We start from the raw sequence: 24,992 nt of genomic DNA on the forward strand, positions 1-24,992 counted from the left end.
CAAAGGGAACTTCCTGAGCCCCAGCAGGTAGGTGTCCAGTCAGTGCTGGAACTGATGAATCACCTTGGAAGATGACGACCAGGAAAGAGGAGAGGGGGAGAGGAGGAACAGCTGATGAGTCCAACCTATTCTTTTGGGCCTATGATGTCAGAACAAAAGCTCATTTGAGACAGAAGAACAAAGATACTTCCTCTGAGAGGAGGTGACAGGGGTGTTCTAGTTGAAGGAGAGTGGCTTTGTCCTGGAAGGAATCTGACTTGGAAGGAGGCCCAGTTTTCCAGCAGACGCCTGATCCCTTTGCTGCTCTGTCTTCAGCAGGTCTCTCTGCAGAACTGCTTCTCCTGTGGTGCTGTCAGGAGGTCCCTTGCTGAGGGTGGCAATGGGATAGGGTAATCCATGGAGAAGTCTAGAGCAGTGGGAGATTGCTAAGGGACCTACAAAGCATGGGGCTGGGCTCCATGAGGGCACAGAGAAGAGGGAACGGGTGAAAGCACCCGAGATTTGGATTTCAGAAGGGCTGGGCGTGAGTTCTAGTTCTGCCATTAACCACGTGACTGTTGGGAAATCACTGTACTCCTTCTTTAGCTTGTTTCTTTGGCAGTAAAAACATTATTAACTATAATTTAGGAACTGTAAGGAACTACTAGGAAAACATTTGAAAAGTGTTCTGAAGATTCTCAAACACTGTGTAAGTGTTAAGTTGTCATAAAATCCAGTCCCTGCCCTTGAGGACTTTACAGTGTGGTGGGTAGGTAAACACAAGCACACATAAGAGGAAGACAGTCTAGAATTAGTGCGAGGCACACGGACACAGAGCAAATGCTGCAGGCTCAGGGCAGCTGGCCAAAGTGATGAGGGAAGGCAACAGGGAGACCTTGAACGGGTTTTAACAAATGGGAAAATGAGCTGAGTAAATGAAAAAGAGGACAGGGACAGTCCAGGCAGATGGAAAGCAGAAGCAAAGGTGTGGCAGCAATTCCACACATGATCTGCTCTGGCAATCAGATGCAAACCAGAGGCTGCAGAGTGGCGACAAATTTGACAGATCTAATCTGCAGGTGTGTTTCACTTGGACAATGTTTATTTGCAAAGTTTATTTGTTTGTATAATTTCACCCGGCAATCTAAAACAGACAGATTTAAAACAAAAAGTCCAGATTTCCTGTTCTTTGTAAAAACCAGAAGACTTGGTCACATTAGGTTCCTTTTTTCCGGGTGGCAGCAATCCTCTGGAGCTTCAGACAGGGTTCATGCCACATCCACTTCACTGTCTGTTGTCTTTTCAACCTAGTTCACTTCACTCACTCCATTACTACTCGACCCCATCAGCATTGAGCTCATGAGCCCTCTGCAAACAAAACCTTCTGTTTGGACAGGTCTGTGAAGGGAGCTATATGAGGGGAGACATGGGTCCCTAGATACCCTAAAGGAGACATCTGAACTGGATCCAAGCTATAAAGCCTCCCTCCAGCTGCCACCCAGCTCACTCCTGCACACCTGACATCTTTGCCCACGGTCATCGACGCAATCACTTTCTTCACCGCCTCCTTCTTCTTCTCCTTCTTGTCACTATTGAGCTCTGCCTTCAGCTCGAAGATCTCCCCTAACAAAGGAAGCAGGCATGAGTGATCCATCCCCACCCTGCCAGGGGGTGATTCCCAGTCTTCAAATTCCAAAAGAATGGAAAAGAGGTGGGTAAGATACTCTGTGCTGCCGGCTGAGGGCACCCTTAGGCCCCCAACCTCGGGAAGACAGGCAGCAGACAGGGACGACTGTTAGGAGAGGAGTTAGCAAGATGGAAGCTTGCGGGGCTGGCCCCGTGGCCGAGTGGTTAAGTTCAAGTGTTCTACTTCAGCAGCCCAGGATTTCACTGGTTTGAATCCTGGGCACGGACATGGCACCACTCATCAGGTCACGCTGAGGCGGCGTCCCACATGCCGCAACTAGAAGGACCCCAAGTCAAAATATACAACTACGTACCAGGGGGCTTTGGGGAGAAAAAGGAAAAATAAAATCTTTAAAAAAAAAGACGGAAACTTGGAGGTCATGTTGGATTGAGGAGAGAGGAACATGGAAGCTACAAAGGTTCTGAGGGAGACCAAAAGCATGAAGACAGGTCCTGCTCAGACAGCTAAAAACACACAGAAGGAAGCGGAGTTCTCCTCAGCTACTCTTACTCAAGGCCTCAAGGTAGTGTGTGACGGAAATCTGAGGACTTAAGGCTTGAAGGGAGAGGGTAGAATTTACTCCCTTCTCATACATAGGCTTTTCCTGTTTTCCTAGAACCTCCAGTTCAAACAGCTCGCTCAGGGTTTCACTTCCTGAGCTACAAGTGGTTGCTCAGCTCCAAAAACGGGAATTCAGCTGCCACACGAGGGCTCTAGCATGTACTAAACTGTTCTTAAGAACTTGATGATCTGGAAAAAACAAACAAGGAAACAGGGTTGTTGAGGGCCCTGGCACGGAGCAGTAGTCAGGATCCTGATAACCCCAATAACAGGTTAAGGGGCAGACTCTGGAGTCAGATAGGCCTCCTGTCCTCAAAACAGCAGCAGCCAGCATTTCCTGAACCTTTCTGTAAGCCAGGCACCACACTAACTTTTTCCCAGGCTTCTCATTTCATCCTCACAACAACTCTGCATTTCCCCCCATTTTACACATGAGCAAATGGAGGCTGTAAGAGCTTTGGTAACTTGCCCAAGAAGATACAGGTAGAAAGAGGTAGGGCCAAGATTCAAAACCAGGTCTGCCAGCTCCAAAGCTCATATGCTCAGGGCGACCAAGGACAACACTTCGCTTCTTTTTTTTTTTTATTTTATTTTTCCTTTTTCTCCCCAAAGCCCCCAATACATAAGCTGTATATTTTTAGGTGTGGGTCCTTCTAGTAGTGGCATGTGGGATGCCGCCTCAGCATGGTCTGATGAGTAGTGCCTTGTCTGCACCCAAGATTCGAACCGGCAAAACCCTGGGCCACCGAAGCTGGAGCGTGCGAACTTAACCACTCGGCCATGGGGCCAGCCCAAACCCTTTGCTTCTCTGAACCTATTTCCTTGTCTGTACTCTCTACCTTGACTGGAGTGTTGAATTCTCTCAGTTAACACTCAGATGTAAAACATTCATCTCAGTGCCTGGCACTCAGTGGCCTGCATTAAAGGTGGCCACTACTATTATTAATTTGCCATGTGACCTTTGTCTTGGATCCCTCTTTTGTAGAAGCAGAGTCCTGGGCTTCCCTCTCCTTCTATAAAAAGGAGGAGGTGAAGCAGAGACTAACCTGTGGGGGGAAGTGCTGAGGAAATTCAAGATGGATTTACAGTGAGAAAAGAAAACTAGCAGGTTTTTATCATGACTCAACAATGTGGTGTTCACCAAAGAACTTGAGATGAGAGATAACAAACAAGGTTAATTAAGAACAATCCAAGCAGCAGAGCCCGGGGCAAGGCCACACTGAGGCTATTGCTCAACAGAGCCAGGAGGAATCTGCAGAGCTTGCAGTTCAAATTCATGGCTCTGCTGCGCTGAAGGAACACATGCTCTTCTCCTCCAAGAGACTGAGGGGGCCATGTCTCCCTACTGTGGGATCCAACAGACATGATGACTCTCACCCTGGGACCTGCTGCAGGCCTGGCCCTGCTTTGCTCAAAGTGTTTTGCCAGATGCAATACAACTGGCCAATAACTGATGGATCTGGGCATGAGTCACCTCGGCCCCAAGAAGGCTAGTGAGGTGAACCTGGGATCTGTCTGCTTCTGAAACGTCTCCTTCCTCTAACAGGCTCCAAATCCAATCAGTCACTGAGCCTACCTCCTCAGTCACGTACAAGGCATCCAACCTTCTCTATCCCCATGCCACCCCAATTGCTTTCCTTTCCCTGAAGGTGCCATAGGCAGAGCACTCACTCCCCTCCCCTGCCCCACAGCCCCCTTTAGCTAGCTAGCTCCACCCAGGGTCTCCCACAGCCCCCTGCACACCCTTATCCTAGAACCCACTGCCCTTTAGTGTGATTACTATTTAATAGACTGTCTTCTCTGTTCAACTGCAAGAAAAGCCAGGTCAGAGACTCCGTTTGTCTCCGCTGCACATGGAAGGTGCTCAATAAAAACTGGCTGGATCAAGAAATAATATGGCTGATGAGAGGCAGACTGCACGTCGTGGCTCAGCTGACCCAACAGCAGACTTTTTCTTCTGGTCAGCAGGCATGTGTCAATCTCACTTGGAAGGAAGGAGGGAGGAAGGAAAGGCTGGTCAGAAAGATGCTTACAGGGGTAAAGTACATTTGTCAGCCACTACGACGACCTCCATTTCCCGAAAAGCAGAAACAACCACAATTCTCAACAACATAAGATTAACGTAGCAAATTTCAGTGCAGCAACTCAACAGACTAATATTGAGTCATGAGAATTGTGGGGAAATGTTTATGATAATGTCAAATGAAAAACAGGATATAACTGACTTCAACCACATAAAACATGTGCCCATGGATAAGGACCAGATACACACACACTTATCACTGTGGGGTTGCTGATAAGATTGTGTGCTTTCTTTGCTCTAGGAAAAAACATCATATTTAACAATTTTAAGTCATGGAGAACAAAAGAGGGCTTTTTTCTATACTAGGAGCTAATGCTCTTCCCTTCTTGAGTTCTAAAAGAAGTGGTCGATTTCTTTTTTTTTTTTTAATTTTATTTTCCTTTTTCTCCCCAAAGCCCCCCTGTACATAGCTGTATATTTTGAGTTGGGGTCCTTCTAGTTGTGGCATGTGGGATGCCGCCTCAGCATGGCTCGTTGAGCAGTGCCATGTCCGTGCCTAGGATCTGAACTGGTGAAACCTGGGCCACTGAAGCAGAACACACAAACCTAACCACTTGGCCACATGGCTGGCCCCCAGAAGTGGTCAACTTCTTACATCATCAACAATTCAATTTTCTGGATCCATAAGGTTAAAGAAACTCTGGGTAATTCCACCACTCACTTCCAGGCCTCTACCCCCATCCCACTCCCCACGCCTGAAGGGAGCAAGCAGAAGGGTCAGGCAGAGAAAGAGCAGGACAAGACCCCACAATGAAACAAACAGTACCTTTCTTGGTTGTGGTGAAATATTTTGAGTCAGTCATTTTGGTCTCTTATCTGTGGTCAGACTCTGCAAAACAAAAGAGAGAGGTGACTTTCTATTGTGTTTCATTCCATTTTCAGTTACAGTGCACAGGAGGAGGGAAGGATCCAGCACACAGGTAGTATAGGAAGATAGCTTCTTATCTCTTTACCGGGCAAATGAGCCGTTAGACAGTGGCTGATCAGATTTTGGAAGGAAATTCTGAAGGATCTATCAAATTTTTGAATGTGCTTATCCTTTGACCCAGCAATTCTACTTTTAGGATGCTCTCCCACAGAAATATCTGCACAAGGATACAAGTGTTTTACTGCAGCACTGTCCATAACAATGCATCATTGGAAATAACTTAAATGCCCATCATAAGAGAACGGCTAAATACTTTGGAAGAGGCCACAGATTAAAAAGCACTTACCACGGTCACAGCTGCCCCTTCATGGTGCTCACTCTGCCCAGCACTGTTCTAGGTGCTTTGCACACATTCACTCATTAACCCTTCATCACAGCCTCGTGGAGGTACTATCATTACTCCGTACAGTCAAATGAGCTTGGAAAATGCCAAGTTTGAACAGCTAGGGAAGTTTCTTCTCTCCCCAGCTTTTCCAAGCTTCCCTAACAGTGATGTAGGCTATTCATCTCTATAGAGGGCTAGAATCTACACACCACACACTCTATAGCATTCCCCAAATCTAACTGACCAGTTTTCTCAAAGCATCTCTCAGGACATCTCCCAGTGCACAACTCACAGTGTGAAGTGCTGTTCTAAGGCAACAGGACAAAGAAAGTACCAAGGCCCCCTCGTCCATTCAATAAACATTTACTGAGTACCTGCTAGGTAACCTCAATAGTTCTTCTTGGTCAACAAATGAAAGATAAAAGAAGCCACACAGGAGCCAAGTATCCTGGATACATGGCAGAGAGGCTCCTGGGGTTGTTCTAACATTTATTAAGAAGCTATCATTTACCAAGCTCCTATTACAGCCAGGAGCTTCACATGTATTATCTCATTTAATCCTACCAATAAGGTAACTGTTTTTAACCCCATTTTACAGATGAGGAAACCAAGGCTCAGGGATGTTAAGTAATTTGCCCAAGGCCACATAGCTTGTAAGTGACTGGACTGGGAGACCATCTCAGGTCTATCTGAGCTTAGTACCTGTGCTCTATCAATGAAGGAATTCTGCATCCCTCATCTGAGACGGAGGACAGAGCCATGACAGTGGCTAAGGACTCAGTCTAAAATATCATGAAACTTTCAAGTGCAACCTTCTAGTCTTTCCTGTAGTTTCAATGGTACAGAAAACCACACAACCCCCAAAACAAACATCTGAATGGAAAAAATTCACTCACATTGTCCCTGCTGCTGCCTCTGGGGAAGAGACTCAAACGTGTAACCCATTAACATCTTCTTTCACTTCATTACTATGTGGGGGTAAGATGAAGGTTACTGGTGGGATGGATGCAAGAGGTCCAGGAACATTTCAAAAGTCTCTGGAAGCAAAGCTGACACAGCTCCTCTCCAGCCCAACTGCATTTTTCCAGGCTAAGCTTGTATTTATGACAGGACGGCATTGCGACTGTTCCCCAACTGAGATGCCCATAGATTTTGCTTCAGTAATCAATGGGAAACAAATACGTACTGTCTGTCCTGGGACTGCCTTAAATCCTTTGCAGATCCCGTTAGAATAAAGGAATAAAGGCATAAAGGCTTCGCTGACAAAACAGTATAAAGAAAAAGACACAATTCTACTTTCCTTTTGCTTGCAAGGTTGAAAATGGATGATGGTACTTTCCTGTGGGAGCTGCGGGAAAGAGCAGAAGAGACCGCTGTGTCTGACGATGCCAGTCCCGCCATGGGGACTCTAGAAGGTCCTGGCAGCATGAGTCAGGGCTGTGGGCAGATCCACAAAGGAAGAACCCATGTCGGTCTGGTCCACAGCTCCATCCATCCTCCCCCTTCATGCCTGGCTCAGGGCTCTGCACGAGGCCAGTGTTCAGTTGATAGTTGTTGAAAGAAATGAAAAGGGGCCACTGAAAATGCCAGGGAGCCTCAGCCTGCTCTCTGATAGCTCTGTTATGTAACTATTTAGCATTTGTTCCCTACAGGAGTTTACTTACATTAAAAATAATTTTCTTTTGAGTACACATAAAGCCCTTTTCTTAGACAAAACTCGCCAACCTAGAGGTCTTTTCGGAGTGCTGAGAATGAGCAAGTAAACGAGAAAATGGGATGTCTGTCACACAGTAAAGGGCTGCAAGGCTTCAGAAGCCACAGGCATGACAGCATAACTGGCAGAGGTTTCCAAAATAGGAAAGTACCCTGTTTTTCAACATTAAGTTTAGTCTAAGAAGAGGGGTCAATGAAGGTAAATGGGGCGAAAAATCACAGGCCAAAAGAATCACAGAATGTAACATATAAACCCCTCCAACGTTAAATCTAGAAGGAAATCAAAGTGGACAAAGCATAAACTACCTTAGATGTCTAGCTTCAGCACTGCCCAGAGATTCTCCCTTTTCCAGTAGAGGAGGCTGTCAGGGGCTTTCCCCTTCTCTGCAGTAACAGCACAATATGTGGGGACCCTAAATTCCTCGAACACAACCTGCTGGCGACAGATCTGTGTTGTATGCAACCGCCCAGGCGGAGGGAAGGGTGGGAAAGCTTCTGCTTGGGGGGGGATTAAAAAAAGCAACAGAGCAGAAGGGTCCGCTAGTTAAACCACCACAGCCGCTGACACCCCCACCGCAGTGAGCTTTTGACGACACTCTTCCTTTTACAGGCGCTAAGCAACTACTCACAAACTTAAACTGCCACCCAGGGTGCTGGCACGGGCTGCCTCTTTCCTCTGCAGTATCTATTTCGCATATCCCTCTGCAGAGGGCCCGATGGGACTGAGGATGCCGAAACCATATCCCTCTGAAGTTGTTTCATATACAGGAAATTAAAGTAGAGGAGGAAGGGGAGATGGGGAGAAGTGAAAATGCTTTTGCAAAGCTACCCCAAAGCATGGATTTTAAAAACCTCACTTCACGGTGAAAGATCAACTGCACTTTGTTGATCTACTGAGGGTGGCTATCTCCTTGTGTCCTTTCTCTGCAGTTGCTTCTTAGATGTCAGTGCAAGAGAGATTTTTCATTCTATCTGCAGGAATGGAAAAAACCCTACAGTTCAGTTCTAAAGGAGCTCAGACTTGTAGATGCCACAGGAAAGACGAGTGCTTTTTCTGGTGCTGCTCAGCTGTTGCCATACACCTGCATCTCTACTAATGGAGGCCAAAGGGACTAAGGCTTTGTTTGATGAATCTGATCGTGTACATGAGCCACATTTGAAAGGAGGTAGCCAATTTAAGCAAGAAAAAGCTTAGGGTTTGGACTCCATCTTTGGAAGTGGCAGGGTACATTAAAAAAAGCAATAATTGGAGGGAATTTTTGGTTTGGAAACTGCTCTGGCCAGTGTGATGAGTGACTCTTGCTACGGAGACAGCATTCTGGGCTGGGATACCCCTTAATTTCAGCAATTACAGGCCAAGGAATGCCTCAAGGGGATGGCACAGTCCAAATTAAAAGAGGGGCACGGCTGGAAGGACTGGTTTTGTCTTTGAGGAGCCACTGCTGCTGTCCCCACCTTAAGTCTACCTTCCCACACCCAACCGCGGAAGATGACTTTGATGCCACAATCCCAGGACTAGTTCCTGTTAATCTCACTTTTTAAAAAACAATCCTATTGAGAGGCCTGCTCCCCTTGCCACTAGGCTTAAAGAAAAGGAACTGAGAGTGCCGGCCACGTGGCCGAGTGGTTAAGTTCACGAGATCTGCTTCGGCGGCCCAGGGTTTCGCCAGTTCTGGTTCAGATCCTGGGCGCAGACATGGCACCGCTCGTCAGGCCATGCTGAGGCAGCGTCCCACATGCCACAACTAGAAGGACCCACAACTAAAACATACAACTATGTACTGGGGGGATTTGGGGAGAAAAAAGTAGAGAAAAAAAAAGATTGGCAACAGTTGTTAGCTCAGGCACCAATATTTTTTTTTAAGATTTTATTTTTCCTTTTTCTCCCTATCTTTAAAAAAAAAAAAGAAAGAAAAGGAACTGAGTAATAAAGCCTGAAATAGTTTTCTAGAATTATAAAGAAGTCCTTGGTGAGAATCACTGACACACTGGCCAAGGATAAAGATGTAATATAATCCAAGAGTGGAAAAATGAGGTCCTAGGAAGAAAAGGGAAGGGGAAAAAACTCAAAAACATTCCCAGCTGACTCTAGATTTTAGCCACTGAAGTTAAGGTTAGATTTAAGAAAAAAAAAAAGTCCTCAACATTTTTCAAATCTTTGAGTCTTCACATATCTAATGTAATTTTATAAACAAGAGAAAGAATATCTTTCTGTGTTTTGAGCTAATAAAATGAGTTTACATCTATAAGCAATACATTAAGAAAATGAGTATTGAGTGTATTTCAACTTTTCTCCAAGGTCTCAAAATTGCTAATGATAACAAAGATTTTTAAAGGAAAGAGCACTGAACTGAGGTTACCATTTACTTTCTCTCTCTAATTCATTTCACCTCTTGAAAACAGGGACCTTAGCCACCTGCTTGACTTATTTCACATATTTCTTCTGACAGAGGGTAATGTGAGAACGAAAGCATGCTGACAAGTATAAACATAAGCATTGTAAACACGAAATTCTAGAATAAGTAGAAGACGCAAAATTAACCTATGGTGACAGAGGTCAGATCAGCGGATGCTTCTAGCCAGGAAGGACTGACATAAGGGGGCACGAAAGAATTCTAGGGGTGATGGGAATTACCTGTATCTCAGCTCAAACTGTACACTGGCCAAAGTTAAGAGCTCAGCATTTCACTTGGTGTAAATTATACAAACATTAAAATTTTTTTAAATAACAAAATAAAACCCAACACTGGAGAAGAAAAATATAATACTGTATAATCCAGAAGAAATAAAGCATTTCTGAGTATGACATAAAATCAAGAAGTCTTAAAAGATCTATGAATTCAATTATAAAAAAATCAAGTTTTCCTGCATGGCCAAGAACATAATAAAAAAACAAAAGACATATGATAAACATACACAAAAATATTTGCATCACATCACAGACAAAAGCCTATTTTCCTTAACATATGACAAGTGACTACAAACAGGAGAATGGCAGAGGATGTGGCCCGTTCACAGAAAATGACGTACAATGGTTTAAGCTTACTTATAATAAGAGAAATGGAAACTGAAATTACAATGAAATACCATCCCTCAGCTAGCTACTGGATTGGTAAAGACCCAAAAATCTGATAACATTCCACATTGGTGTTGATGTGGGGGAAAGAGATACCCTCATATAAGGCTAGTGAGAGTCTAAATTGCTACAATCTCTATAGCAATCTGGGAACAGCTACCAAAACTACAAAGGTATTTACCCTTTGACCCACCAATTCTGCATCTAGGAATTTATTTCAGACGTACAAAACTATGTAGAAACAGTTATTCATGTAGCATCCTTTATAATAGCAAAATATTGTAAACACCTTAAATGTCCTTCCACACAGGACTGGTTTAAAAAATTATGGCACAGCATATAGACATATGGAATACTATGCAACTATGAAAAAGAACCTGGCAGTTCTAAAATGCTTGTGTGCAACGTTCTCCAAGGTAAGAAGCAAATTATATGTAGTATACTACCATTTCTATTAAAAATATGACTATTAATAAAACATAAATATCCATGTTTGCAAATGCATCCACTATCCTTGAAAGGGTAAACAAGAAAAGTTAAAAGTGGTTTGCTCCAGAAAGGAAGCTGGATTGCCAAGGGATGGGATGAGAGACTGACCTTTCATCATTCACCTTTCTAGATCTCAGGAATTTTATATCCAGTGCATATATCACCTCCTTTAAATATAATGCAGTTTAGAAAACAGTGCATCTATCCAAAACACTATTCCCATCTGGTACCCATCCTTCAGTCTTGGCTCAAACACTACACCCCAGAGGAGCCTTCTTCAGACCCAGAGGGGCAGAGGCTTCCCCATATTTGACTCAACCATATTCTAGACTTGTCCACAGCCCTCCTCACGACTCGAATTTGGCATCTGTCCTGTTTCATGCTGTCAACTCAGTGACCGGCACTAAGCCTGGCACATTCCAGGAGCTCACCAAATGTTTGCTGGCAAAATGAATGAAAAGACAGGTTCCCAGAGAAGCTACAAAACCAAGAGCTCATAACAGATCAAGACAAGAGGACTCCTTGAAGAGTGCCAGACAGTGATGACTGGGCAGACGGGAAACATAAGGCTTTGCAGTTAACTTTCAACAAACGACGCAAGGCTGAGCCAATGCCAAGATGGCTGCCAAGAAATCTAGCTTTGCTACCAACAGCTGTGTGACCCTTGGCAAATCCTGCCATCTCTGGGCCTTACTTTCTCCAACTGTCATACAAGAAAAGTCAACCAGATCAACGGCTTTTCAAGTCCCTCCTTGCTTTTAAACTGTTTAAAACAAAAGTAGAACTGCTCTGGTTGAAGTAAGGGTTAAGGGGCCTAGAGCCTGGCTCATTCCACTATGCCTACCTCTCACCCTCCTCATCATGTGCCCTTCAGACAACCCATTGTTCCATGGAACAAATTCTACCAAATGGCAGATAAAGTCCCTCCCACATCTCTCGTTCTATGATTCTGCTATGTGAGAAACCCATTTCCCCACCAATAAGTATTCTTCCTGGGTTATCAAACAAAAGGAAATGGAGCATGATTATTCTCAGAGCATGACAGAAGACGTTTCCAAGGGGACAAAAGAGAAAACAAATTCAGAATGCAGCCAGGGGGGCCGGCTCTGTGGCTGAGTGGTTAAGTTCGCATGCTCCGCTGCAGTGGCCCAGGGTTCAGATCCTGGGCACGGACATGGCACTGCTCGTCAGGCCACGTTGAGGCGGTGTCCCACATCCCACAACTAGAGGGACCTGCAACTAAGATATACAACTGTGTAAAGGGGGTTTTGGGGAGATAAAGCAGGAAAAAAAAAAAAAGATTGGCAACAGTTGTTAGCCCAGGTGCCAATTCTTTAAAAAAAAAAGGAAAATTGGCAACAATTGTTAGCCCAGGTGCCAATCTTTGGGGAAAAAAAAAAAAAGAATGCAGCCAGGGTTAGCAAACCTTATGAGGTCTTCAGTAGGAAGGAAAACAGTAGCAAGCCAAGCAATTCTGCAAATGGCCAGCCAATGGCCAGGGAAAGGACTTTTCTAGTCTCAGGGCAGTGATTCATGTCAAAGCAGCCCACGCTCTGCAAACCGATGGGAAGCGTGAAGTTGATGGCACTAGCTCAGCTCACTGCACACCACTGGCACTCAATGAATTAACCAGCAAGACAAGTGGTGTTGTGAGGTCAGCTAGAGAAACAGCTTTAGGAAAGGAAAAGGGGAAAAAGACTTGAGGTCTGATCCAGCCGCCAAGACCCACCTCTGAATTCAAGCATATACGGGAAGGGCAAACTGATCCCTGAAAGTCTGTGTTGGTGACTTCCAACTTCACTGCTGAAGTTGTCACTGTTAAACCCTTGCCTGATGAACGGCTTTCAGAAAGCTGCTCCAAGGCACATGTTAGCTCAAGAACAGTCAAGACTAAGCTAGGCAGAGAGAATAACAGGGGCTAGGGTGGTGCCACCGTTTCTTCTTCATTTGGAACAGAAAAGCCAAACTTTGATCCTCCCACATGTTTTGCTGTTTCAGTTCTGTCTCAAGGGCAGAGGTTGACTTATTTCACAAACATTCTCCTACTCTGTGCTCTGGATTGTGCCCCTGACCCCATGAAGTTTAGAGTTTAATAGAGATGAGGATTCTACCCAACACCCAGAATTCTACTCATCACTCCTCACCTGTCTGGCAGTCTCCTTTTAAAAAGGGAAAGGGCCTCATGGCTAAGTACTGAAGTTCACTTTACAGACAGGCAAACCGGTAAGGCCAACTTGAAGATTAAAAGATGAGTCAGCAGTAGAGAAACTAGATTTCAGACTTTCTCTCTGAGACAACGTGGTCACCAAACCACCAAACCACAGACGGGCTCTTTCAAGTCGGTTCAATAACTGTGAGAAAATGAGCTCTGTTCTTTGGGGGTGGCATGAAATTCGGAACAAAGGTGGCCGTGATAACAGTGATGGCAAATGGACATGTACTATGGGCCAGACACTATGTAGAGAGCTTCCAATGTAATCCTCACAGTAATCTCTGAAGAAGGTATTGATAACATCACAAGTTTGCAGATGAGGAGACTGAAGCCCTGAGAGGTCAAGGCATTTGTCTGGAGTCACACAGCTAGAAAATAGTAGTGCAAACACTCTCCACCCTTGCCCCATGAGGTTGCACATGTCCCACTCTGTCCAGCGAGGCAACTCCTCCTCTCTGAATGAAGCTCTGGCAGAAATACACACACTCTAGGCTAAGGACTACGGGAATATGTTGCCACACATCCCTCAAGTGTTGAATTACAGGTTATTTTAGGGCCAGCCCATACAGTTTGGACAACAGGAATGTCGAGTTTGCTAACATGTCGAGTGAAGGTCTGTCTGAATGAACTCGCCGAGTTAGGGGCCTTCTGGGATATGGACGAAAATTGATTAGACAAAGTCAATCTCCTGAGATCTACTAGCAGTTAAAGCCTCAAAGCGAAAAGGAACTAAAGGCAGGCAAATGACACATGCAAACGTTCTTATATCAGCACTGAGCCTCTAGAACTGAATTCTAGAATCAAGTGCCAGCTCTCAACTAATCTACAAGCAGTAATGTGTGGAAAGATCTTCTGCCAAGAAAAAGAAAAGTTCCTCCGGACTGGAAAAAAAAGTAACAGGGGCTTCTTCTGAATAATCCTTAAATTAATCAAGATGAGGAGAAAGAGGCCAAAGACTACAGAACAAGGCTCTTTGTGATCTCATTTTTCCCACCTACACAACGGGAACACTTTCTGAAAATCTGTCAAATTTTGTAGTCACCCATTCAGCACGTGTAACAGTGTGGAGCATCGTCGGCTCCGAGCCTGGGACTGTGCCCCATACAGGAGCAAGCACAGAGCAGACAAAGGACAGTCTTCTCCCACAGGGCTCTTACAGATTCAGAGGCCAGGTAAGGGACTTCAGGTAAACAGTAGAGTGATCATGCCCTCCAGATAACTGCCACCAAAGCGCAGAGGAGAAGAGTTCTGAGATGGGTGGAGCACCAAAGGAAGCCCTCTTAGATGAAGAGGGGCTTGGCTGGACACGAAAAGATGCATCAGATTTGGAAAGGGAGGGGCGAGGGTGACATGGAGACGAACCACAAGAACCAGCATAAGAAGGAGTGAATTGAGAACTACATCACCACCAACACTGGCTGGGGCTCAGGCTCTGTGCTAAGTAACTTATAGGCCTTGTCTCATTTAATTCTCAAGGTAACCTATTAAAAAATGAGGAATTAGAGACACTGAGAGAAGAGTGACTTACCCAAGGCCAAAACAAGCATGCGTGTTCAGGAGTCTGTGAGACCCTCTGCCTGGCTGACGGCAAGGACTTGGAAGGGAAAGGAGTCGATGAGGTTGGGCAAGGAAAGATGAGATTCAAAGACGGCCTTGGATGCCGGATGTGTTGGACCCTGCTGCAAAAGATGCAGTGATCCTATCAAACGACAAATCTTACGCTGAGAAGCACTTGACACTGTTGATCTCTCCCTCCTTGAAATGCCTTCTTCCCTTGGATTCCAGGATGCCATGCTCTCTGCTTTCCCGCCCACCCCACTGACTCAGTCTCTTTTGTTTGTTCCTCTTCCTCTCCCTCTTCTTAAACACTTGGAGTGCCCCAGGGCTCAGGCCTGGTACTTCTTCCCTTCTCCAGCAACAGTATCTTGCATCATCCAGTGTCATGGCTTTAAGTACCATCCACATGCGGACAACTCACAATTTTACACCCCCAGACCCAACCTTTTCGCGGACACTCGCAGCACACATATCCAAACTGCTTAATTGACATCTCCACTTAAATGTCTATATAGCTAACAGGCAGCTCAAACTTTATATGATAAAAACTGACCACCTGCTTCCCCCTACCCCACAACTGGCTCATCCTGCAGTCTTCATTATCTAGTTCCTGCCAATACCATCTTTAACAGGTTCTCAGGCCAAACACCTCAGTTAGCCTCGACAACACACACTCTCTCATATCCCACATCTAATCTACTAGCAAATCCTACTGGGTCTACCTTCAAAATGAATCCAGAATCCATGAAGCAGCTTCTCACCAGCCCATCACTAGCACAAGGCCTCAGGCCACCAACCCCTCCCACTGACACTGCTACCAAAACTGCTTCCACACTGCTCTCAACAACCTGTTTCAGCAGAAGCCCGAACAATCCTACTGCAGTCTAAGTCAGACAGTGGCACCTCTCTGCTCAAAATCCTCCAAGGGTTCCCTGTCTCAAAGTAAAAGCCAAAGTCCCTACCATGGCCTCATGGCCTACAAGGTCCTGTATGAGATGCCCACTCCCTTCTGTCTCACACACATTCCCTCCCCGCCATTACCTCTTTCAACTCTTCCCCCACTGTTCTCCCCATCACTTGCTCAGTTCCAGCCCTATGGGCCTCTTTGCTGATCCTTGAACACAACACTCATCTTTCGACCTCAGGGCTGTCCCACATGCTGTTCACTTTGCCAGGAAGGCTCTTGCCCCAGATCACCTCATGGCTCAGTCCCTCACTCCCTCCTTTTTTTTTGGCTGAGCAAGATGTGCCCTGAGCTAACATCTGTGCCAGTCTTCCTCTAGTTTTGCATGTGGGTCACCACCACAGCATGGCCACTGACGAGTGGTGTAGGTCCACGCCTGGGAATGGAACCCAGGCTGCTGAAGCAGAGTGTGCCGAACTTAACCACGAGGCCAGCCTCCCAGTCCCTCACCTCTTTTAATTTTCAGCTCAAATGTCACCTTCTCATTGAGGCCTCCTCTGACCACTTTATTTAAAACTGTACACAACCCCAACTAATCCCTCTCTCTCTTTCCTCCTTCTGTTCTTTTTCTTCAAAAGGAAAAACAACATACTATAAAATGTATCACCAACATACTCTCAAATGTATTTGTATTATTTTTTTCTCCCTCTACAATGTGAACTGCATGAGGACAAGGATTTTGTCCATTTTGTTCACTACTGTATCCCTAGTTCCCAGATGTTATCTGGCAAACAGCAGGTACTCAATAAATGTTTGAAAGACCAGTACTCAACTCTCCTCTCAGGGAAATCTCATGTTTTGTAAACCAACCTCAGCTAGAGAGCAGCTTCCCAATGTTCCACTCACTGGGTTTGTCAAGATCAGAGATACATCTGTTCTGGCTGTCAGGGCTTTTCGACAAAATCAAAACTGGAAATGCCAGACTGCCTAGCCCATGTTGCAGCCTATAAATGGAAGGCAAGTAAATAAATGATGAGAGAGAGAAGAAAGGGCAAAGGGTAGAAGATCAGGTGACAACATCTCCAATGGGAGAAATGTTCAGGCCACTTCCCTCAGTGAGACCAGACCACCATCCCCTGCTCTCACAGGCATCAGCTCAGGGACTAGAACTGTAAAAGGTGGGGGTACAAATGCTGGGGGCGGGGCAAGGAGGGGGATCTGACACAGACTATGACGTGAGCACAGCAAGGCCCCTCCCTCTGCCTATAACCCTCCAGGCCCCTAGGCCTTCTTCTGTGTTCCTCTAACTGCCAAGCTCTTCACTGCCTTTGTACCTGCTGATCCTTCTGCCTGGATTATCCTCTCCAGCTTCTAGAACGCTGCTCCAATTTATCCTTCAAATCTCAGCTTAGATGACATCACTTCAAAGACACTTCCCTGCATGTACTACCTTAAGTAGGTATTTTCTGTCCCTACCCCCCTAATATGTCTATTCACATACTTACTCACATATATTCCCACGTCCCAGAAACAGCCTACATGCTGAGGATGAAGCAGTGAACGAAATAGACAAAAGTCCCTCCCTTCATGGAGCTCACAGCCTAATGAAGCACAGAGAACATAAGCAAGATAAGTAAGTAAAATATGTAGTATCTCAGACGGTGAGAAATGCTGTGGAGAAAAAGAGAGCAGGGAAGGAGGACTGAGAGCAGCGGGGAGGGTTAAGGGAGGTTGAAATTTAACCAGGGTGGCCAAGAAGGCCTCCTTGAGAAGGCGACAGGTGGCAGTGTCCAGGGAAGAGCCTTCCAGGCATAAGAAATAGTGCAAAGATGAGACTGTGCCTGGCCTGTTTGAGGAATAGCAGGGAGGTGAAATGGCTTGAGCTGAATGAGCAGTGAGGGGGACAGAGGGTTATGAGGTCAGAGGAGAATGGAGGGGGCCTGAGAAGTCAAGGTGAGGACACTGGCTTTCCCTCTGAGTGAGATAGGGGACGCTGGAGGATTCTGAGCAAAAGTCTTGAGATCTGACTTACACTTTAACAGGCTGTGGCCACCCACAATGCTTGTTTCCCTCATAGCTTAGCAGTTTTTCTAATCATTATATTTGTTTTCTATTTCTTCTTTGTCTCTCTCCTCCATTAGAATGTAGTAAGCAACCCAAGGGCAGAAACTATGTCTGATTTGTTTACATATCATCACACTTAGCCCAGTGCCAGGCACATAGCAGGGCTCAATAAATACTGAATGAATGGGGGGCCAGCCCTGTGGCTGAGTGGTTAAGTTCACGCGTTCTGCTCGGGGGCCCAGGGTTTCACTGGTTTGGATCCTGGGTGCGGACATGGCACCACTTGTCAGGCCATGCTGAGGCGGTGTCCCACATGCCACAACTAGAAGGACCCACAACTACGTACTGGGGGCCTTGGGGAGAAAAAGCAAGAAAAAACAAAAAAGATTGGCAACAGTTGTTAGCTCAGGTGCCAATCTTTACAAAAAAAAAAGGCTGAATGAATGAGTGAATGCTGGACTTAGGAAGTCTCTGTCCTCAGTATCTCAACATCCAGCCACCTGCCCCTTAGAGATCTGAGAATGAAGACCACAGAAGCAGATTCAATAGCTGGCTACAATGAAATTTTATCATTGCATTCTCGATGTGCTTAAGACTCTAAAAGCAGTTAGGGTGTGGTAAAAAGTCCGTGCCAACAAAGTCTATTCCTCTACAGAGCTCAGTTGTAATGCACATTTTCAGGGCTGAAAACAAACACTGAAGGGTTGGTTTTAAAGCTTCTGAGACCGGACTTCCAAATCTACCATCTTCCAGCACAACGTCCACAGAGGAGCTGGTAACCTGGGCAATCAGTTACTAAGGCATCCCAATGATAATGAACTCTGGGCATTCTGGAGACAACCAGTCATACTCTTACCTTAACTAGAAGAGGCCTCCCAACTTAAGGGAGACAGTCTTGATGGAGGTTAGAGGTCAAGCCCAAGGCTAAAGACCCAAAAAGCATGAGACTTGGGTATCTAGACCCATAGCCAAGCCCCTTCTGAGCTCCACTAAATAACAGGAGACAATCCAAGAATAAGGAGTTGGGAAAGGAAAGGTGGCCACAGGGGCTCTCCTGGATTCTATACAACTTAACAGGCACAACCATACCACAACTGTAAATGAGAATTACATTACATACTTGAGGGGTTTGTGAGACTAAAACAAGTCAACAGACACAAAGCCCTTAGCAGTGTCCAGCCCACCAAGTGCTTGATAAATGTTAGCCACTGTTACTACTACACACAGAGAGCAGTCACCACCAGCACCTCCTGCTACTCCCCAAACCCCAGGTCTCTGGAGGCTCTGAGGCACTCTGGTACCTGGCTGGGTGGTAGCAACAACAGTTCAAGAGTAGTTAATCCCACCACTAGTTAGATTTCTCCCTATCCCCCTGCAGTGACATAAGGATGGGCAGGAGATCATCTGGAAAGTGCTCTGAATTCCTCAGGAGTCAAGGAACCCTGATAATTCAGTGCAATATTCATTCATTCATTGAACATTTACTGAGCACCTACTATGTGCCAGACATTTCACTAGGTGCTGGAGACACAGACAGTTAAGACAAGTCCTCTCCAAGTTTTAAGAGTTGTTTACTTAGAAGACAGGCAAGTAAACAGACGATGACAACCCACTGTGATCAGTGCCACAGGATATCAAGGAGGGGCATCTAGCTCAGGCACACAAGCTGCGGGGGATAATCGGATGGGAGGCACCAAGTAGTAGCCCAGCTAAGAAGTGGACGCTGGGGGAGGTAGAGGAAATAGTGTTCAGGCAGTGGGAAGAGCACAGAGCAAAGATACAGAGGCATAAAGAGCTGGGGCTTTGCGGAAAAGCAGCTGAGTTTGATTGGAGCTTGGGAGGAGGTAGAAGTGTGGAGTAGGAGAGATGAGGCAGAAGGGCCAGGCAGAGTTCAGAGCCCAAAAGGCCTTGAACGCCATGCTAAGGAATGTGAGTCTTTGCCTGAAGGCAATGAGAAGCCACTGACTGATATTCAAGCAGAACTTTTTTAAAGGATTCTCCAACTGCTTGAGTGATATTTTCTCTCTGGAGTTATTTGTTTCTCTCTGTGTGAAGAGAAAAAGAACACAAAAACATTTCTGGGCTGTGATAATTTATCAGTGACCTATCTTAGCCGAAAAGACCTGTGCAGAAAAAGAAACATCTTCAAGTAACAGATGTCCCCTCAGCTTTCAGAAATACCCCAAAGTGCCAAACCCATACCCAAGCCATGTTTGCTCAGTGTCAGCACGTCAGGCTTTGGTGCCAGGAATGGCAGTTTTCTGGGAAGTGAGCAGTCAAGACGCGCAACAGTTTCAGAGGATGGCTAGAAAAAGATGAAAGTCTGAGCCGAAAGCCAGCAGGACCAACAGACTGAACTTGTTCTGGTAAACTTTTAGGAAGTGAAACAAGAAGGGTGGGAGAAGTCCTGTGTACATAAAGGTCTCTGTTTGCGGAAGGAAGGAACATCTCACAAACCAGGGTAGACAGCCTTCCCCAGACACAGACCCCCAGCAGGCATCAAGTGCCAGGATCAAGGCACCCACCACAACAATAACAGGCTCTGTACAAATTTCCTCATCTAACCCCTGCACGCACTAGTGCTGGGAGCACGGGGGAAGGTGGTAGTCATTATTTTAGCGCTGAAGGAGAGGAGGCCCAGCCCAAGCAAGCTGTCTGGGTCACACTACCAGGAAGCTGCTGAGCTGGGATCAGAACCCAGGCTGAGAGATGCAGAGTCAGGAATCTTTCCCATGTACCTCTGAGCTCTTCAGGTTGCTCAGAGCGAAGCCTCTGCTCAACCCACACTCAACAGATAATGTCTACACAAGCTCTGAGGGATCTGATTCTTTGAAACTAATGAAGCCGCTCTTCATGACAGTTTCTAAGAGGTCGGAGGAGTCTGGTGGGCTCAACTCAGGTCAGGGAGCCAGATGCTCTGAGCTCTGTTCATGTTCCCACCATCTGTGACAAGTCGCTTCATCTCGAATCCTCCCTTGGAAGGATGGGGATAAGGTGACAATATTAAGTTTCTGTGAATTCAATGGAACTAGGAGAACAGATCATGGAGTTAAAAAAAACGGTACTACAGTAATATTTATATCGCAACTTTCTTCAGAAAGCAAGTGGAAACCGTTGCGAGTTCATTAAGGCTTATAACACCGAAGAGTGGGTAGGACAGCAGCAGGTCTTTCTTGTGCTGCTGTCAGGGAAACTGAGGGAGAACCGGAGCTAGTGAATGCCTGCAAAGGAATAAGGCTCAGACTCACAGAGCCTAGTCCTCCGGCCATCAAACCACCTCACCACCTCCTAGGCAAGATGTGCTTTCCCCAGCCAAGAAGCCACGGGGCCTGCACTTTTCTGAGAGACAGAGACCCTTCCCTTGAGAACGTCCTTCAAGAACCTAGGGCTACAAGATCCCCTGGAGGTCATGTGGTTCCTCTTTACTCCAAAAGGAATGCAGCTGAACCACTCTCAAGAGAGGGTCTAGACACTCTCAAATTAGCTCCATGGACAGCCTGCTTCGTGTCTCACAGTTCCCAATAGTCAGGAAAAACTTCCACTCTTGCCCCAAAAGTTAACCCCTTACAGCAACAGCCTGAAGCATCGTTTCATCCTAAAGAAAGGGAGTCAAATGCCCCTTATGAAGATTAGATGAGGAGCAATAAAGCTACATCTTTATATAAATGCAAAGAAATATAACGGCTAAAAACATTAAAGCTAAAGATATTAAATAGCCCCTACACCCCAACCCTGCTCCAACCTCTCTTTTGTCTCTGCAAGCCGAGGTCGGAACCCTGGCTCTTGCCTATAACTACCTGACTGACCTGATATGTGTGATTTAACCTCTCTGTGCCTCAGTTTCCCCGTGGATGAAATGTGGATAACAACCGTGGCTACCTCACGAGGGTGGCTGTGAAGTTTAAACGTCGCACTGTAAGCAAAGTCCTTGGCAGAGCGCCTGGTGCACAGTAGGAGCTCAGTGCCCTGGAGCCGACATTCGCCGGTATTTGGAGCATTATTACAGGTGTCCCCAGCTAACCTGTCCGTGGGGCGCCAGCGGACAGACCAAGCCCCAGCCCGCCCCGGGGCAGGCAGCGCACGGCTGTTCCTTGATTTTTTTTTCTCTTTTCGAACCTTGGCAGAGAGATAAGGCCCTGAACGAGGAGGAGGCCTCAGGATGGCCATGCGGATAAGTGTGGAGGGGGAACCCAGGACCGGAGAGGAGTTTCCCCTGCGGCCAGCGGCGGGCTCCGCGGGGCCTAAGTCTAGCCGTCGCTCCGGGAGGCGCCCCAGGCGGGGCTGCGGACCTGGGGCGGCTGGGGTGCGGACAGGCGGCCAAGCGGGCGCGAATGAATGAACCCGCAGTCCTTCTGCCGCGTCGGGGCCCAGGAAGCCCCTCTCGCCCGTCCAGCGCCCCGTCCTCTCCGTGACCTCTGACCCCGCAACCCCCTCACCTCAGACCCCCGAGTCCCCGCCCCACTTCTTCTCCTGCCTCGTCGGACTCCCCGCTTCCTCACCCGCAGGTCCGAATGGCTCCCGGCGCCACGGCGCGGCCCGGCTCGGCAGGAAAATGTCCGCGGCCTCCTCCTCCCGCTCTCCCGGTGCGCCCGTGCCGCCGGCCGCTCGAGCCCCGCGGCTGTCACCTGCCGGGCGGAAGTGAGCTGCCCGCGCGCGGGGACTTCCGGTGGACGCACGGCCTGGGGGCGGGGTCAAGGGCGCAACCCGGGCGGGGGTGGTGCCCGCGGGGCGGGGCCGGCCGGGTTAACCCCACCCCTGCCGCGGTGCTGCTCAGCCGCTGTGTCCCGCAGCGCGCTTACAAAAATTAGCGCTCTCACCGCTAAGTAATTGAACGTGATGCAGAAAGAAAAGGTCGTGGAGACTTTGAGGTCCCTCTCCCTTCTCTTATAGCCTCAGGGAAACCTGAGGCTCTGGGGGGGCAGGGTTTGGCTCAAGATCACTTACCTTATGAATGAAAGAGTCAAAACGAGAGCTTTAAGTCTAGTCTAGCGCTCGCCGCCCTTGAGGAGTTCCGCGTTAGAGGGGAAAGCATCAGACCCTCCAAGAACTTTATAATGTCCCATTTCCCCTTTTGCTGGATCTGCCAGGACTTCGATTGCTACAGCTATCTCACTCCCTGCCCTGATACTATTAACTTTCTTCTCCTTCTAGAGAATTTCTCATCATCCCCTTTAAAACATTATTTCATCGCTACTCTTTAAAAATGTTTTACTGGGCAACTAATATTTGCATTGTAGAGGAATGGAAATATACTAGCAAGCAAAAAGAAGATAAAACATCGTCTGTGATCCCACCGCCCTGAGACAATCATTTTTAATATTTTGGGGAATATCCTTCCAGACTTGACATATCATTCAATATTTTTAACTCACCAAGATATTGATAGAACTTTCCCCAAACAATAAGTACATTTCTATGTGGTGCTTTCCAATACCTGCAGAGTATTCCACTGTATGGATAGTATCACCATTCTCAAAAAGCAATCCCCTACAGCTGTACACTTAGGTTGTTACCAATCTTTTAATCTTCTAAAACTTATTAATAAGTAAGCTTGTAAAGCCAAGACTGTATGTCCCATCTAATCTAGATATTATTGTTTTAATATTTAACATTGTTTTATGTGTTTAACTAGCCTCAAATCCTTTTAATAAAATGTTTTACTTTAAAATCATTATAGACTTACAGGAAATTGCAAAAATCGTACCTAGGGTGCCTTCACCCAGCTTCCCTCAGTAGTGACAGTTCATATATTGGTAGTATAATATCAAAACCAGGAAATTGGCATTGATACAATACCATTAACTAAATTTACAGACCTTATTCTATTTTTAAATCCTTTTCTGAAGTAGGCAGGAAACAAATAGAAGGATTCTGTATGCACCTGCCATGTTCCACATGCTATGCACAGCTGTCTGAAGGAACTACCTTTCCCTAATGATAAATGTTGGCAAATGCCATCAGCCTCAGCGAAAAACAAGATTTCATTGGGAATGGAATGTGGAAAGAGAAGAATTATCTAACAAAACAAACCAGCAAACCTAAAGGTACCAAGCTGGAGAGCTTATGTGAAAGTGGCAAGTTGGTGGTGGAAGTAGTGAGAGGTTTAAGACTCCCAAGGAGGCAGAAGTCACAGCCTCAGTTTGCTCAAGAAGGATATTCTGGGGAAGGTGGCACTTGTGCTAGGCTTTGCCCAACGAGAACAGAGCTGCAGAGGCTGAGATGGAAGGAAAGGGCAAACCAGACAGACCAGTGCAGAGACAGGGAGGCAAGGGAACCAGACACCTGGGTCCTTCAGAAAGCATTCCCCAAGTGTCTGCTTTGAACCAGACCCTGGGCTGGGTGTTGGATAGTCACAGGAGTGAGGCAGAGGCCCTGTCCTTCCTTGCTGAAAGTCAGTTTCTCTGGGGAGGGTGACAGAGCAACAGATACAAATGTGATTGGTGCTGTGATGGGAGAGGCACTGGGGGCTAAGGGGGTCCAGAGCAGGCACTGAAGCTCCCCCAGGGTTGGAGGGAGCAGGGGAGGTGAGGACAAGTGAGGGGCATTTAATCAGAAATTGCAGAACAAGCAATGAATGTTTATGGAGCGCCTGTGGTATGCCAGGCCATGCACAGAGGGTCTCATTTGCTCCTTACATCAGCGCCATTTATCCGGGGGGGTGGGGAGGTAGGGGGACTGCAACTGTAGGAGCTGAAGTCAAACAGTGTCTGAGTGGCAGAGCTGAGGGTCTGGTCCCAGAGCCCCAGGATATGTGCTCTCCTAAGTCCTACTCATTCACCTAAAATCTATTTGTCACTCTTACCTGAGCCAGCCATATTGGAGATACAACAGTGAACAAGATGTGGCACAACCTCTCCTTGGGGCTACTGTTGAATGTGAGAGAGAGACCATTAAAGGGGCAATTATAACACAGCCCAGAAGGACCAGGGATGCACAGAAGACTTGGGCACCAAACTCAGCCTGGGAAAGTCAGGGACAGCTTCCTGGAGGAGGTGACATCCAGCATGAACTGTGAAGGATGATATTACCGCTACTGAGAGTTACCATGAAGAGTGCCTGTGCTAGGCTCTTCCACATATTAACTCATTGAGCTCCCCCAACAATTCAAGGTTCCATGACTGTCCCCAAGTAAAGATGAGAAAACAGGCCAGTGAGCAGAGCTGATTTCTCCCCACTTCCCTGTGGGCCTGGGCCTCCTCTCTCACAGCTCAGCCTGGCAGGGGAACTAAAAATATAATACTAATAAGAGGAGGCACAGCTCAATGCCAAAGGCTGGATAATTACAGCTTGCAGAGTGGGGAGACGGAAGTGGGGAAGGGGAGCCTCTCTGGGGCTTCTCTCTCCACCCCAACCTCCAAACCCAGCTGGCCACACTCCCTGAGTCACACTCACTGTCCAACACTGACGCTGTCTA

The 24,992-nt window shown here is 46.7% G+C and overlaps 1 protein-coding gene across 11 annotated transcripts in view; it reads right to left on the minus strand.

Moving 5' to 3' along the window:
• The window catches only part of AP1B1 (adaptor related protein complex 1 subunit beta 1), a 50,546-nt gene extending 28,310 nt beyond the window's left edge, over window positions 1–22,236 (minus strand). For 2 of the 11 annotated variants that reach the window (XR_011505428.1, XM_014835286.3), the window contains exons 1-3: window positions 22,078–22,236; window positions 5,077–5,139; window positions 1,497–1,602 (exon numbers count right to left, since the gene is read on the minus strand). Coding sequence is in view for 3 of the 11 variants with exons in the window: in XM_014835286.3 (XP_014690772.2) it covers window positions 1,497–1,602; window positions 5,077–5,113 (143 nt within the window). In the remaining 8 variants the exon portion in view is untranslated. Of the gene's footprint in view, window positions 1–63; window positions 368–1,496; window positions 1,603–5,076; window positions 5,140–14,581; window positions 14,733–22,077 lie in introns of those variants that run through there. The other 9 variants (XR_011505426.1, XM_014835268.3, XM_070516316.1 and 6 more) reach the window with 8 other exon arrangements.
• Between the last annotated feature and the right edge of the window lie 2,756 nt (window positions 22,237–24,992).

The sequence above is a fragment of the Equus asinus genome, chromosome 8 (genome assembly GCF_041296235.1).
Source record: "Equus asinus isolate D_3611 breed Donkey chromosome 8, EquAss-T2T_v2, whole genome shotgun sequence".
Classification (NCBI taxonomy): Eukaryota; Metazoa; Chordata; class Mammalia; order Perissodactyla; family Equidae; genus Equus; species Equus asinus.